We start from the raw sequence: 15040 nt of genomic DNA on the forward strand, positions 1-15040 counted from the left end.
GACAAAACTATTTATTAGCTCGTATCTTGCATTCAGAAAATCTAAACAATAGTTGTTTCGTGAAATTTTAACTATTCTGCTATCATAATTGCCAAAGTCTAGGCTGATAATAAATAAAAACCTAGCATGGAAATTTTAAAAGAATATTTTTTAAGGAGCGTGAAGCTTTTTTTGCATCTCCACACATTTCAAGGAATTTCAATAGAAGTTCAAACAGAACCACTGATTCAGAAGGTGGGGATAATATAAACCTAAACTTTCATTTTAACATCTGACCAGCTGTTTAAAGCTTACTTGAATCTTGTTTTATTCAAAGATAAGAATAAATTATTTAACATTATTTTCTCCATTTACAAACTTTGGAATAAGCAAGAGAATTAAAAACATACCAAACTATCATATACTTTTTTCCATCCATCCTTTAAGCGCATAAACTCCTTACGAATGGTTCTGAAGGCAGGCAAATCATCTAGTCGACATATTTCATCCCAGGATTTTTGAGGAAGCCATGTACAAGGGTTGGTATGAGGATTATCCAGTCCAATGCCACCAGTTAGCAGAAATCTCCACTCAGCTTTATTAATCTTTTGAAAACAAAGTAGCATGAAGAGTTAGAAAAGAGTTCATCACATATATAGTAAATTTACAATCATTTTAAAAGAACTGACTGTTGATTTTGTAATTTCAGGTATGATTCCTATGAAATTCTGATATAACTGTTTATTACTAAGAAACCAATGTATCCATTAAAATCAGTTTTCAAAATAGTTCTATTTTAGCAAGGTACTTTTTGATAATTCTCTTCTGGAATTACTAATCTAAAGCATGAAAATCTGAATATATTCTATTTGAATGTATGTTTTCCAAATGACTGCTTAGAGTTCTGTAGGCCCTAAAAATTGTGGGAAAATAGAAAGCCATCAATTTGCCATGTTTTCATTCATTTTCCATCAAGTATAATCAGGTACTGCTATGAAACTTTTGCAAAAAAAATGCAAGAATAAAGCCCTTTCTCTTTCAGAATTCAACCAATACATCATCATATGAAATCAATAAATCTTAAAAAAACAAAGTAGTGAATTTACACAACAGATATGGTTCAATGCAAGTGATTAGATTTGACTAACTTGCACAAGTTCGGAAAAACATTACCATTTATACTCTTGGTATAACTATGTCAATCTATTTGGTAAATTTATATGCATACTTATGTGAGACGCTAATAGGAACTGATTTATTTTAAATTCAAGCATACAAAAGTTTAAGTAACAGTTACACAATGAACTCTGTTCTTAATTTATATTTCAGTCCAGTTGTGATGTCTTGCCATAATTATAATAATATCATTACTGTTTATTTACAACTTTTAAAATATATATTCCCATATAAATTAGTAAATTAATGAATCAATGTTAATATTATGGACTTCCCCCCTACAAATTAAAACAGTACTGACCGCACCCTCATGTATCAGAAGATTTACAGTTAGACAAAAGGAAAAGAGTAGCTTGTCCTTTTCAAAAAGTGACCGGCAGACATTAACATAGAGGGAATACGTAAAGTGATCCTTGAGAGTTTGAAGCCTAAGGATCAACAGAAAGAAAAGTAAATAAATAAAAATGCATCATACTTTAAAGAAAACGCTCTTAAGGAAACCTGTTATCAACCCTTTAGAAGTCTGTTATTCCAATGAGGTTTCTGGTCAATTACTCCCCACTGTTTGGATCATCATTAACTGGATGCACCAATTTGAGAGCTACACAATATAGAAACTCCAGTAGAATTGCATTTTATTTTTGACTGATTTTTTTTTAAACTTAATCTTCCTTTTGGTAAAAAGTCAATGCATTGTATATTAATCTATTATGTTTAAAGATCTGTGGACTATTTTTAATGATAAAACATTTCTTGGGGTAAAATTTGACGTCCTTATTTCATAAACACTTCCAAATATTCTATATTATACATTAACCAGATCCAAAATTAATAGTTCCTTTATTAAATGAACATTAAGTTTACTAATGTGCTACTCTGCTCATAAATCATTAAAAACTGGAGAAATCACAAACTTAATAAACTACATTTTTTTACCACATAGACAAAATATGCAAATCACAATATTTGCAACTAACAAAATTTTAGTAAATGTTAACGTGCAATCTGCATTCATAATAATTCTTAACATGAAAATAATATTTCAAGCATTTTCACTTATTTATCTCATAAGGGAAATAAACTATCATTGAAAAGAAAATTTAAAATATTTTTTTACATAGGTTATGATAGTTACAATAGAAATAAACAGTTAGCTGAAAACATTTGTAGAGAGCTAATGATTGACAAGAATTAATGGCCCAAACTATCTAAGCAGATCAATTTATCTGAAGGAAAAATTAGCATAGTTTGATTATGATTAAGCAAAATTATATCGGTGTTCTATGATGTGTCTAGGAAAAAAAATCACCTACCAGTACAATCATATCTTGGCTGTTTCCAGACTGATATCCTAAGGTACTGATCATCCCAGATCTATTTTTTTTCTTACCAGCCTATTTCTTTAACTATTTTATCCCTGCCAATGTTCCCATAAAGAAAATTACAACAAATTGATATAGTTTACTTCTAGTTGAAAACTCTGAAAAAGGGCTTGGTAGAGAGGGCCTTGAAACCAGCTACTGTAATATGGTTGGATTCTTTGAAGATTTAAAATAATCATTTATTTTAAATGTCTCCATTTTTATGCTAATAAATTGTCTTGTCACACATGGTATTTAATTTGTCTTATCTGTAATAGTACACTTAATACAGGGTGACTCAGGTTTGGTCTTTCTAGAATAAAATAAAAATTCCTGCACTTTAAAACAAACTTCCTCTTGTAGATAGGAAGGTTGAAGGGAAGATTATGAGTCAATCATATGAGAAATCCAAGTTCGGTTTCATTAGTGCTAAAATGTAGATTAAAATATGATATTTTAATAATCTGCTACAGTGAAAAAGAGGATAAAATGATCACTCTCAATGTTATTGCATGACACAATCATATAAGATTATTCCTCTTTCTCTGATGGAGCTGTACATTTGAATAACCTTCCAGGAAAGGAATTTATATCCAGAGTCTGAAAGAACTGAACACCTTGTCCTAATTTTGGATTCTAGCCTAAGGAAATAATCATGTGGACATTAATATTTATTGCAGCATTATTTATAATATGAAAGCTGAAGATTACTTACAAGTCTTACAATAAGACAATTATGGTACTTCATAAAATACTATATTGTGTAGCTACTAAAAACTATATTTCAGAAGAGTATTTCATAACATGGGGAAAGTGATCTTATAGAAGTTAAAGAAAAATAAACGTGTGTGTGTGTATGTGTGTGTGTGTGTGTATTTACATGTATTGCCTAGAAAGAGAGAGGAGAGAGGAAAGAAGAGAGAGGAGGGAGAGAGAGAGAGAAAGAGAGAGCAAGAGAGAGAGGAAGATGGTACAAAGCTATAGCCTAGTGAGATTTTTGTTTCTGTACTTATGTGTTTTTTGGCTACAGTTATTTATTTATTTTGCTATAAATTTTGATGCATTAAAATTTTTATAAAAAAGATGATCCAAATTATTAAGGCTATTTCATAGTATATACTATAGTAGTCATAACATAATACATATTTGGTTGCATAGTTAGATAATTATTATGAATAATGACTTTCAGAAGACCAAAATAAAATATATTTTTATCTCTGAGTAAAGGGAAATGAGAGAATTTTAGACCAATATTAAGATTCTAAAACAAATTATTCATCTGGGGTTAATAGCCACATGCTTTTTTACGTATTTAGTATAGCTATACTACAGTCCAATAGCTGACTAAAGTCCACAGCTTATCTGATGTTTATCAATGATAGACAAATAAACAAATGATTCCTACGAGAACTCATTCTATCTTTAATTAATAAATGGGAGCTAGCTTCTTAATTGAAAACTGTTATTTTATTTAAAAAAAATAAGAAAAAGAAGGTTAAACATGACTGGCTAAAAGATTCTCTTTTGGTGTACCACTTTGGAACTCTGGCAGTATTTTCTAAAATGGAACACATGCATACCTGTGATCATTGATTTCATTCTTGGATATGAGCCTATCAGAAATGTGTACATACAAAAGCCATGTACAAGAATGTTGAAAGCAGCAAAAATTTATAATACTCCCAAACTGGAAGCTACCCAAATGTCCTCAACAGTAAATGAATAATTTGTGTAAGGACAAATACAAATTAAAAATAAGAGTTTTAATTCATTCTATTAAAAATAAAGAAAAAGGGGCCGGCCCGGTGGCTCCGGCGGTTGGAGCTCCGTGCTCCTAACTCCGAAGGCTGCCGGTTCGATTCCCACATGGGCCAGTGGGCTCTCAACCACAAGGTTGCCGGTTCGATTCCTCGAGTCCCACAAGGGATGGTGGGCTGCGCCCCCTGCAACTAGCAACGGCAGCCAGACCTGGAGCTGAGCTGCGCCCTCCACAACTAAGACTGAAAGGACAACAACTTGACTTGGAAAAAAGTCCTGGAGGTACACATTGTTCCCCAATAAAGTCCTGTTCCCCTTCCCCAATAAAATCTTTAAAAAAAATAATAATAATAAAATAAAGAAAAAGATTCCCCTCCCCTCCTTTATCTTAGAGCATTTACTTTTGAAAACTTAAAAATTAGAAGTACTTTCTCCCCTCTTTGAGAGGAATATAAATCCTTTAGAAAACTTAGGCCTTTTCTGGGAGGATAAGGGCTTATTTGTCTGCGCCTGGCTCCAAGTTGCAAAACTCCCTCCTGTCATAAAGATACCAGACATTTGTTTTTACCACGGTCACTGCACCTGCATTAACTGGTAGTTAGGATGAGATTTCTATCTTTGCAATCCCTTAGTGGACTGCCTGTGATGCACATCAGAATCTGGTTTAATGCTTACTCAATAACAAGACTATTTCTTTCTTTACTACTTTGTGGAGAGAATCTGGATTGGGAGATGATTTTGTTGTTATACTTCCCTAACAATGTACTCACGCAATGGAATACTATTTAACAATGTGAGTGAATAAACCACTGCACGGCACAAAACAATATGTATCTCACTAACACAAAGTTGTATGATTCCATTCACACGTTGCTCGAAAACAGGCCAAACTAATCCATGGTGTTGGAAGTCAGGACAGTTATTACCTTGGGGGAGAGGGGTTAGTGACTAGAAGGGAACACAAAGTGGGATTCTGGACTGCTGATAATGTTCTATGTCTTGATCTGGGTGCTAATTACACAGGTGTGCTCACTTACGAAAATTCATTGAGCAAATCCTGATTCTGGCATGTTTCTGCATATATATTGACAACCTCAACAAATAAAATGTAGTTTCAAAACATTTTTTTTCTATTTACTCTTTGGTTCCAGATTACACTTTTAGGATAATAATAAATATGATTTTTATTGTTTCTAAATTAAAGAATTTTAACTAAAAAGAAAAAGGCACTTTTTGTTTTCTACATTTCAACCAAATCTCACATCTGGGTAAAACGATTTCATTTTCTATAAATCGCAAGGGGCTATACAACAGTTATAAAGAAACAGATGTCACATCTGTGGATGAGTTCTAATTTGCTATAAAAAGAAATAATGAAAAATAATTATTTTTAAAGCATAAAAATTGTTCTGATTTTTAAATCTTGTACACAAAATATACCTTTAAGTGACAGCATAAAAATGTTTTTCTCTAGACTCTAGCAAATACCTTGATTTAAAATGATAACATTCTGGTGGTTATTTTAACTAAGGTAGAAATTAAGAAATTCAGTGAAAAGCAAAACATCATTTACTGTGTGACTCCTTATGACTGGCACTGTGATAAATTCTGGAAATATTAAAAAAAAAATCCTTGCTTCAGGGAACTCAGATTTTAGTGTGAAAACCAGACATACTTGTTCAATTAACTAACATAATGCAAATGGCTGCGAACTTCTCTAAGAAAGGTCACTAAAAATTTATTTTCTGTATTTCAGTAATCCTTGCTAATCTTGAAAAGCTCAGATAATGCAAGAAACAGAGAAATAAACTAAACATTTTCAAATATCAAAATATAAAAATAAAGTTTAAACTCTACCATCATGCATTTGTTTCCTGAAGATACCCTCTCCTCCCTCACTCTCTTCTCTTTCTCATGGGCAGACATCTGAAAAATTGTTTGCTAATCCAAGTGTCAGTCTTATACCTTTATTAGCCTCATATTCAAACTTAAAAAATAATGAATGCTAAAACAAAAAGTTGCTTATTCTAAGGATATTCAAAATTCAGCAAAATTCTGCCATGATAAATGAAAGGAATTCAATTCAGATTTTAAGAGATTAACATTGTGGATTTCTAAAAAATAATTCTTAACTTCAAGTGATAAGTATTAATTCCTTTGGATATGAAAAATCAAGAAACTGACGTACCTAGCTTCATACTGATCAATAAAGCTATAAAGGGCAAAGGTTACAATGAGTTATTTCATGTTATACTCCATTAAAAACATGTTTTAATACCAAACTAAAATCTATCTCACTGATAAAATGAATTTTATTCTATCACAGATGTACTATTAAGTAAGCTTTTAATTCCATTACTGATTGTAATAGCCAAGAGTAAAATAAGGTATCTTACATAAATAAGAATAACACATATAATCAAAACAGGGAATTTTTGAAAACCCTGTTACTTGACAAATTTTATGTATGTGTATATCAGAATATGAATTAATAACCTTTGGGATACAAGCTTACAGAAGGTAAGAGTAATATCTTTTAGGGGTATTAACTACTCTTTCCATGCCTACAATCATAAACACATTTTTCAAATGATAAAATGAGGTAACTGATTCTTCTTTTTAGAATTATATTATAATTCTATATCTCTGTAAACAGTTTCTTAGCAGACTGAATTTGGTCACATCTGTTCAATTTCTAACCCTCACACTTATTTCTGGTATAATGATTAATCAAGTTCATTTTACCTAGTAGCTATAATGCTCACACCATTCTGAAATAATGAAAGCCACTGAGAACTGTTTAATTCTCATGCTTTAATTAGTTAGTATTAGTATTCATTAGTCTTTCTTTTACATACCTTTTTGACAAAATTTCTGATTTCTCTGAATTTTCAATAGACAAGATGAAAAGGTTAATAAACCAGGTCAGCGAGTATTGGTACATGGGCTCAATGTTAGCTAAATCAGCAATAGAAAAAAACAGGATAGTAGAATGAATGGCAATAGGACGATAGCCCATGCGGGTGGTATCAATCTTTCTCTCTGTCTCTTCGGCTACTTCCTGCTTTTGAGAAATTTCATTAGCCAAAGCCTTGGAGGAAGATAATATCTTAATAGCAGTTTCATCTTCTAATATATTGCCTTCCGAAGATGAAAGAACTTCTAAAATCTTGTCTTCTATTTCTTTTAACTGCCTGGAATAAAACATAATTTTCTTAGAAGAAGAAGAAATCATTTAAAATCACTTCACGTAGTATACATTCTTTTATAAGAAACAAAGAGCTTGTAACCTAAAGAAATGCATCACTTTGTGACAAATATCCATAACGGTGATGTTGTATAATTTCTTATCTTGCAAAATGTCAAAAAGACAGGCTTTTCTGCTCCACTTCTCTTTCTAATGATCATTTATGTGGTAACTAGAAAGAGATATGGTAAGCCAATGTACTCTGCCATCAAGTATCTCAGCCCAAGAGAACGGGAAGTATCACTCCATTTATTTCTGATATTTTTCATGATTTATTGAGCTTTACCCTTTCTGCCTATGAAATAGATTATTATGAGCCGAAAGTGGGATGTAACACATTCATTTAGACTGTGCTCCAGGTAACCTCAGTTACAAAATAAATACTAAAACTTTTGTGTTAAAACTCTGTTGAATACTTGAGAACACATGGCCTCTAGTTCTTCTAGTGCTTAAGAACATGTATGTGAAAATATACTCTGTAATGCAATTTTCCAAATTAACACAGAAGCACTGTAATATCTTATAGTTTCCTCTTAAATCTTCCCATTCAATGCACCTATTAAGTCTAACAAAATATATCTTTAAAATATACTTTAATTTATTCTAAGTGATCTTGAAACAAGAACATTTCTATGTTTTATAACATTTAAAACCTTTTGTTTTCAGCTCCTTGTAATATCAAGGCTTGTTTTTCTTCTTCAAGGTCTGGTCTTTCTCGTGCCACCACAATTCCCAAAAGCTGATCTTGCATTCCCTCAGAAGTTATCATGAAGTTTAATAATGTTACCTATAAATTAAAGAATATACAAAAATCGCATCATTGTTTCTCTTAAGAAAGCGTTTGCTCATATGCTGCAAGTTCTGACCTTAAGATAGACTCTATTTACTACAGCAATACGTGTGAAAAGTGGAATTTGTAGAGACTATAAGGATATAGGCAAGCTTGATTGATGGATTAAAAGCATAGTAAAGTTTCTCATAGACACAAATGTAATAATTTAAAGGTTTTTTTTTGTGATCAATTTATTTTTACTTCAAATTGGTCCAATTTCTGACAACTCTTTAACCCCCAAATCAATTATAATCAGGTTGGAAGCTCTCTCTCATACTGGTCGGTCTAGCTGATTTATATTTTAAGGATTTATATTATATTTTAAGGTGAGAAAAAGAAAATCTTACAAAATGAGATAAGAGAAAAAAGAATACTGTGATTACTTGTCATGAGTAAAGTATATATATTCAGAATCTGATAATCATATTACGTAGTATAATATAATGTCATGCGATCATATTACAATATGCTGATCAGCCACTATGGTGAACTAAGGAATGTATATTTCAATGGTGTCCATCAAGATGCAGTCTGCTAACACCTGCTTCATACCTAATGGCTCTTATAGGCAGGTCTCTTCCTGTTGCCTACGTCTTAAAATTCTCCATTAACTGGTTCTTTCCCATAGGTGGGAAAGTAATTATGGCTCAGGTCTCTCTTTTTAAAAAGCAAACAACAGAACTATGTTGAATAACAATGGTGAGAGTGGGAATCCTTGTCTTGTTCCTGATCTTAGGGGAAAATGTTCAGCTTTTCACCATTGAGTATGACGTTAGCTAAGGGTTTGTCACATATGGCCTTCACTATATTGAAGTACTTTTCTTCTATACCCGTTTCAGAGATTGCTTTAATCATAAATGTATGTTGTATCTTGTCAAATGCTTATTCTGCATCTATTGTATTGATAGGATGATATGATTTTTGTCCTTTATTTTGTTAATGTGGTATATTACATTGATCTATTTGCATATATTGAACCATCCTTGCACCCTTGGAGTGAACATCACTTGATTGTGATGTATAATCTTTTTAATGTATTGCCGCATTCAATTTGCTAGAATTTTGTTTAGAATTTTTCCATCTGTATTCATCAGAGATACTGGCCTATAGTTTTCTTTTTGTGTGTGTGTGTTATCCTTGCCAGGTTTTGGTATTAGGGTAGTATTGGCCTTGTAAAATATATTAGGAAGTATTGTTTCTTACATTTTTTTGAAGAGTTTGAGAAAGATAGGTTTGAATCTTCTTTGAATGTTTAATAGAATTCACTAATGAAGCCATGTGGTCCTGGACTTTTACTTTTGTGAGGTTTCTGATGATTGTTTCAATTTCCTTTCTGTTAATTGGTCTATTTAGATTTTCCAGTTCTTTGTGATTCAGTCTAGGAAGGTTATATATTTCTGAGAACTTTCCCATTTCATCTAGGTTATTAAATTTGATGGCAAATAATCTTAGTATTCTTGTGTGATCCTTTGTATTTCTGTGGTGTCCATCATAACTTCTCTTTCACATCTACTTTTGTTTATTTGAGTCTTTTATCTTTTTCCCTAGTGAGTCTAGCCAGAGGTTTATTAATTTTATTAATCTTCTCAAAGAACTAGCTTTTTGCGGCATTAATTTTTTCTATTGTCTTTTTGTTCTCTGTTTCCTTTAATTCGGCTCTAATTCTTATTATTTCCTTCCTTCTGCTGGCATTGGGCTTCATTTGTTGTTCTTTTTCTAGTTCTGTAAGATGTAATGTTAGGCTGTTTATTTGGGATTTTTCTTGTTTCTTGAGATAGGCCTGGAGTGATATAAACTTCCCTCTTATTATAGCTTTTGCTGCAACCCAAAAGTTTTGATATGCTGTATTGTGATTCACGTTTGTCTCTATGTATCATTTGGTCTCTCCTTTTATTTATTCTTTGACCTACTTGTTCTTTAATAAAAGGCATCTAAATTTGGAATGAAGAAAAATTGTCACTTTTTGCAGATAACATGATTCTTTATATAGAAAATCTGAAAGGCTAACCAAAAATGTATTATTAGTTTGGTGCAAAGGTTAAAAATAACTGCAAAACCAAAATTACTTTTGCACCAACCTATAGAAACAATAAACAAATACAGTAAAGTTTCAGGATACAAAATCAATGTACAAAAACCCACTGCATTCCTATATACTAAAACTGAAATTTCAGAAGAAGAAATTAAAAAATTTATTTTTGCAATTGGAATAAAAAGAATAAAATACCTAGGAATAAATTTTAAAAAGGATGTGAAAAACCTATACACTGAAAATTATAAGACATTATTAAAAGAAATTGAAGACACAAAGAAGTAGAAAGATATTCTGTGTTCATGGATTAGAAGATCAACACAGTTTAAATGGCCATATCACTCAAAGCAATGTACAGATTTAATGCAATCCCCATCAAAATACAAATGGCATTTTTTTTCAAAAAATAGAATGAAATATCTTATCATTAGATTTGTATGCAACCACAAAAGACCTCAAATAGCTAAAGCAATCATGAAAAAAAAAGAACAAGGTTAGAGGTATCACACTCTCTGATTTCAATTATGCAAAGTAACAATAATCAAAATAACATGGTATTGGCAGAAAAACACACAGACCAATGGAACAGAATTGTGAACCGAGAAATAAACCCACATTTATACTGGCAAATAATTTTCGACAAAGAAGTAAAAAATATACAATGGAGAAAAGAAAGCCTCTTCAATAAATGGTGCTGGGAAAATTGGATAGCCATATGCAAAATAATTAAACTATACTGCTATCACTATACATCAAAATTAACTCAAAATGGATCAAAGACCTGAATATAAGACTTGAAACAATAAAGTATGTAGAAGAAAACATAGAAACTAAACTTACGTACTTTGGTCTTAGAGAGGGTTTTATAAATTTAACCTCAAAGGGAAGAGAAGTAAAAGTAAAAATGAATGAATGAGACTATGCCAAACCAAAAAGCTTCTGCACAGCAAAAGAAACCATCACCAAACAAAGAGGCAACCAACAGAATGGAAGAAGATAATTGCAAACAACACCTCTGATGAGGGGCTAATATACAAAATAGATAGAGAACTCATACAACTCAACAATAACAACAAAAAAACCCCAAAACAATCCAATTAAAAAATGGGCGGAGGACCAGAACAGATACTTCTCCCAAGAAGACATACAAACAGCCACAGATATATGAAAAATGCTCAACTTCACTAGCTGTTAGGGAAATGCAAATCAAATCCACAATCAGATACCACCTCACACCAGTTAGAATGGCTGTCATCAACAAGACAAGCAATAACAAGTGTAGGAGAAACTCTGGGGAAAAAGAACCCCCATACACTGCTGGTGGAAATGTAAACTGGTATAGCCATCATGGAAAACAGTATGGAAGTTCCTCAAAAAATTAAGAATAAAATTACCATATGTCCCAGCAATCTCTCTTCTGGACATCTGTCCAAAAAATTTGAAAAATTTATTTGTAAAGATGTATGTACCCCTCTGTTAATTGCAGCATTACTCCCAGTGGACAAGACATGGAACCAACCAAATTGTCCTTTGATAGATGATTGGATATAGACTATGTGGTACATATACACAATAGAACACTATTCAGCCATAAGAAAAGATGAAATACTGCCATTGTGACAATATGTATGGATCTTGAGATTATCATGCTAAGCGAAATAAGACAGAAAAAGTAAAAAACCATATGATTTCACTCATATGTGGATATAAAACTGAAGGCAACAAGTGAACAAACAAGAAATAAACAAACGAAAACTCACAGACATAAACAACAGTACGGTGGTCATCAGAGGGAAAATGGGCTTGGGGGTAAGTAGAAAAGATTAAAGGGGGTCAAATATGAGGTGACAAAAGGAGATTTGATTTTGGGTGGTAAACATACAATGCTATATTCATAGGATGTATTATAAAACTGTACACTGAAACCTATATAATTTTATTAACCACTGGCACCCCAATAAACTTAATAAAATTAAAAAAAACAATGAAAAGTAAACAAAAAGCAAATAAATCATTCTCTTACTCCCACAATCCCTTCCAGCTATGGAACTATTAATCTCTCTCTGTGCCTTTATAACTCTACTTATTGAGATGCTATTTATATATGCTTTCTGTCTCCACCCTATTTCGTTCTTCAGTCCTCTGCAATTTGCTATCATCCCTGCCTCCACACATCCATCAATACACACAGCAATAAACTACAGAAACTTTCTGGCTCTGGTCACCAATAAACCCATAAGCCAATAAATGCTCAGTTGATCTTGGCTTGAAAGCACCCTCCTCCCCTTTTAACATCTATTTAGCAGTCTTCCTGCTCTCATGTTGTCAGTTAAGGTCTCTACCTGTCTTGATCATCACCTCCCACTGTTCCCTTTTATGTGCCTTTCATTTGAGCTACGCTGAACTGACTGTGGAATCCCATACACACCGACTATATGAAATGTCTGTATGTGTTTCAGCTCTGGCTGCTGAGTGGAACACCTATGTTGCTCTGCCTTTCCTAGTAAAATAATATTTTTCTGCAGGAACAAAGTAATTTTGTTTTGTAAAAAAATTCCCTACCTGTGACAGGAATTGTACAACAGCTTCTTGCAGTACTCCTAGAAGGTGACTCCCTCCTCCACCCAGAGTCAGGCACCTTCTCCAAGGTGGTGTCCTCTGGGTCAATCTTCTCAACTTTCCCCCTCACTTACCCTGTTTCAGGCGTTGGATGCCACTAAGTATAGATTACGTGGGCATAATCATAATTTTAGATGGGATAATAAGCAATTCTTGAAATTGAGCAATTCAAAAACTCATTAAATGTTGTTATATAATTCTCTACTGCTTTGGCACTCATTCATGGAAAAATTATAATTAAAGCTTTCAAGAAATTTTCCCTGTTGGTATGAGAAATCAAGTGCACTGGTTACATTTGCTTTAATCCCCCAAGTCATCGTCACAGTGTTTAGTGAAATGCACGTTTACAACTTTTACCTCATTGTATTCAGACATAAGGAGGTATTCATTCACATTCCATTAATGTTGAATCTTTTGAGATCAAGATTTTGCAAATATAGCTGTCAGCTCACAAATAAACATTTAAAATCATACAAATATGGCTTCACAATATTATTTTCATTTAGATTCAAAAGAATTATGGCAGCATAGTATCATCCGTTGGGTACTTTTGAAAGCAAAAGATACATAAAAGATCGTAAAAATAGGATCAAGAGGAAGTAGTTTAATTTGTAATGAAAGCAAATAACTGCTTCAGTATGTTTTCTAATCTCTGTTTAATCAATCCCCGCAATTAAAAATAATGAAGCAATAAGACACTCTAGGGAACTTAAGGATCTCGGTAGTGAATTATAGATCAGCTTCCTCCCCACAGGGTTTTATGACTTCTATTACAGCTAGTTATTAGTGAACTAAAATTGTTTATGTTATTTGTGGTATTTTCATATATTTTACTGAAAAGTAAAAAAGGTTTTCTATATCATGTATTAAAAAAAATTTTGTACCACAGCTTTGGTATTTTCTAATTTTTTTTTAATGCTTCCTTTTTTCTCGTTTAAAAGTTAATAATGCTAATAATGAATATTCAAATAACAGTATGTGCTGGGCCTTATTCTAATCATTTTACATAGATTAACTTATTTAGTCTTCACATCACTCATGAGATAAACATTTATTATTTCCATTTTATAGACAATGGAATTGTGGCACAGAGAGGTTAAATAACATGGCCAAAGTCACAAAATTGGCAAATGACAGAGCTGGGATTTGAACCGAGGTATCCGACTCCAGACACCATGCTGTTAACTACTACCAGATAGTGCCTCTCCTGACAGGTAAATGAATAACAATTTTCAGGTGTTTAGGGAATCTATCTATTTTAATTAATAAAAAAAGAGGCCAAGAATTTCCATGTTTAACATTGTGTTTTTTAAAATGAAGCTCATGGGTCAGGCCACCTTCCCCCAGTCTTCCTGGTGCCCCTGAATGTCCAGTCTAAAATGTATCCCCAACTCTGAGCTCTTCGTCTTCCTAGTCCTAACTATGGTCACTTTACATACATATTATCTACAATGTAAATCTCTTGAAAGCAAGGACCATGTTCCTGCATCTTGGAAAGAATGAATTGTCATCTTAGTGCTTCTTCTGCCTTCGCAGATAGATGTCTACATGAATTTAAATATTTCCAATAAAGAACAGTGCTTGAACTTCCTGGATAAATCTTGTCTCTTTATGTAACTTTCGAAATCTGAATGAATATTTCTTAATGTCCTCTCCTGCTAGCTTCCATAAATGAAAGCTATCTCTCCCACACTCCCTCCTTCCCTCCTTCTCTCATTCCACAAACATTTATCGAGTGCCATTCAGGGCTAAGAATTGGGAATAAAAAATGGAATAGCCTCCAGGAGCTCAGGTACAGAACAATGTTTCGAGTCATTTTAGTCATTGACTAAAACTTTAAACTGACTTTATTTACTCTTTGAAGGAATTTTTAGTATTTTAAAAGAACCAGTGATAGAAAACAGTTATTTTAAGTAATTATATAAAATCAGATAGCAGCTACCTTATTCTGAGAAACAAGAATGATGAATTTCTGTTCCTGAATTCCAATTCCAAGAATTAGCATATTATCATTTTTTGCAAAGAAAGAATGTGCA

The 15040-nt window shown here is 32.5% G+C and overlaps 1 protein-coding gene across 2 annotated transcripts in view; it reads right to left on the bottom strand.

The window, feature by feature from the left end:
• Positions 1–15040, bottom strand: part of DNAH7 (dynein axonemal heavy chain 7) — a 215154-nt gene that overhangs the window by 41175 nt on the left and 158939 nt on the right. For both annotated transcript variants that reach the window (XM_019741305.3, XM_019741304.3), the window contains exons 50-53: positions 8175–8308; positions 7133–7468; positions 1457–1583; positions 390–584 (exon numbers count right to left, since the gene is read on the bottom strand). In XM_019741305.3, the coding sequence (XP_019596864.3) occupies positions 390–584; positions 1457–1583; positions 7133–7468; positions 8175–8308 (792 nt within the window). The remainder of the gene's footprint in view (positions 1–389; positions 585–1456; positions 1584–7132; positions 7469–8174; positions 8309–15040) is intronic.

Source organism: Rhinolophus sinicus, chromosome 17, assembly GCF_057876585.1.
Source record: "Rhinolophus sinicus isolate RSI-liver-muscle chromosome 17, RSI-T2T, whole genome shotgun sequence".
Taxonomy (NCBI): domain Eukaryota; kingdom Metazoa; phylum Chordata; class Mammalia; order Chiroptera; family Rhinolophidae; genus Rhinolophus; species Rhinolophus sinicus.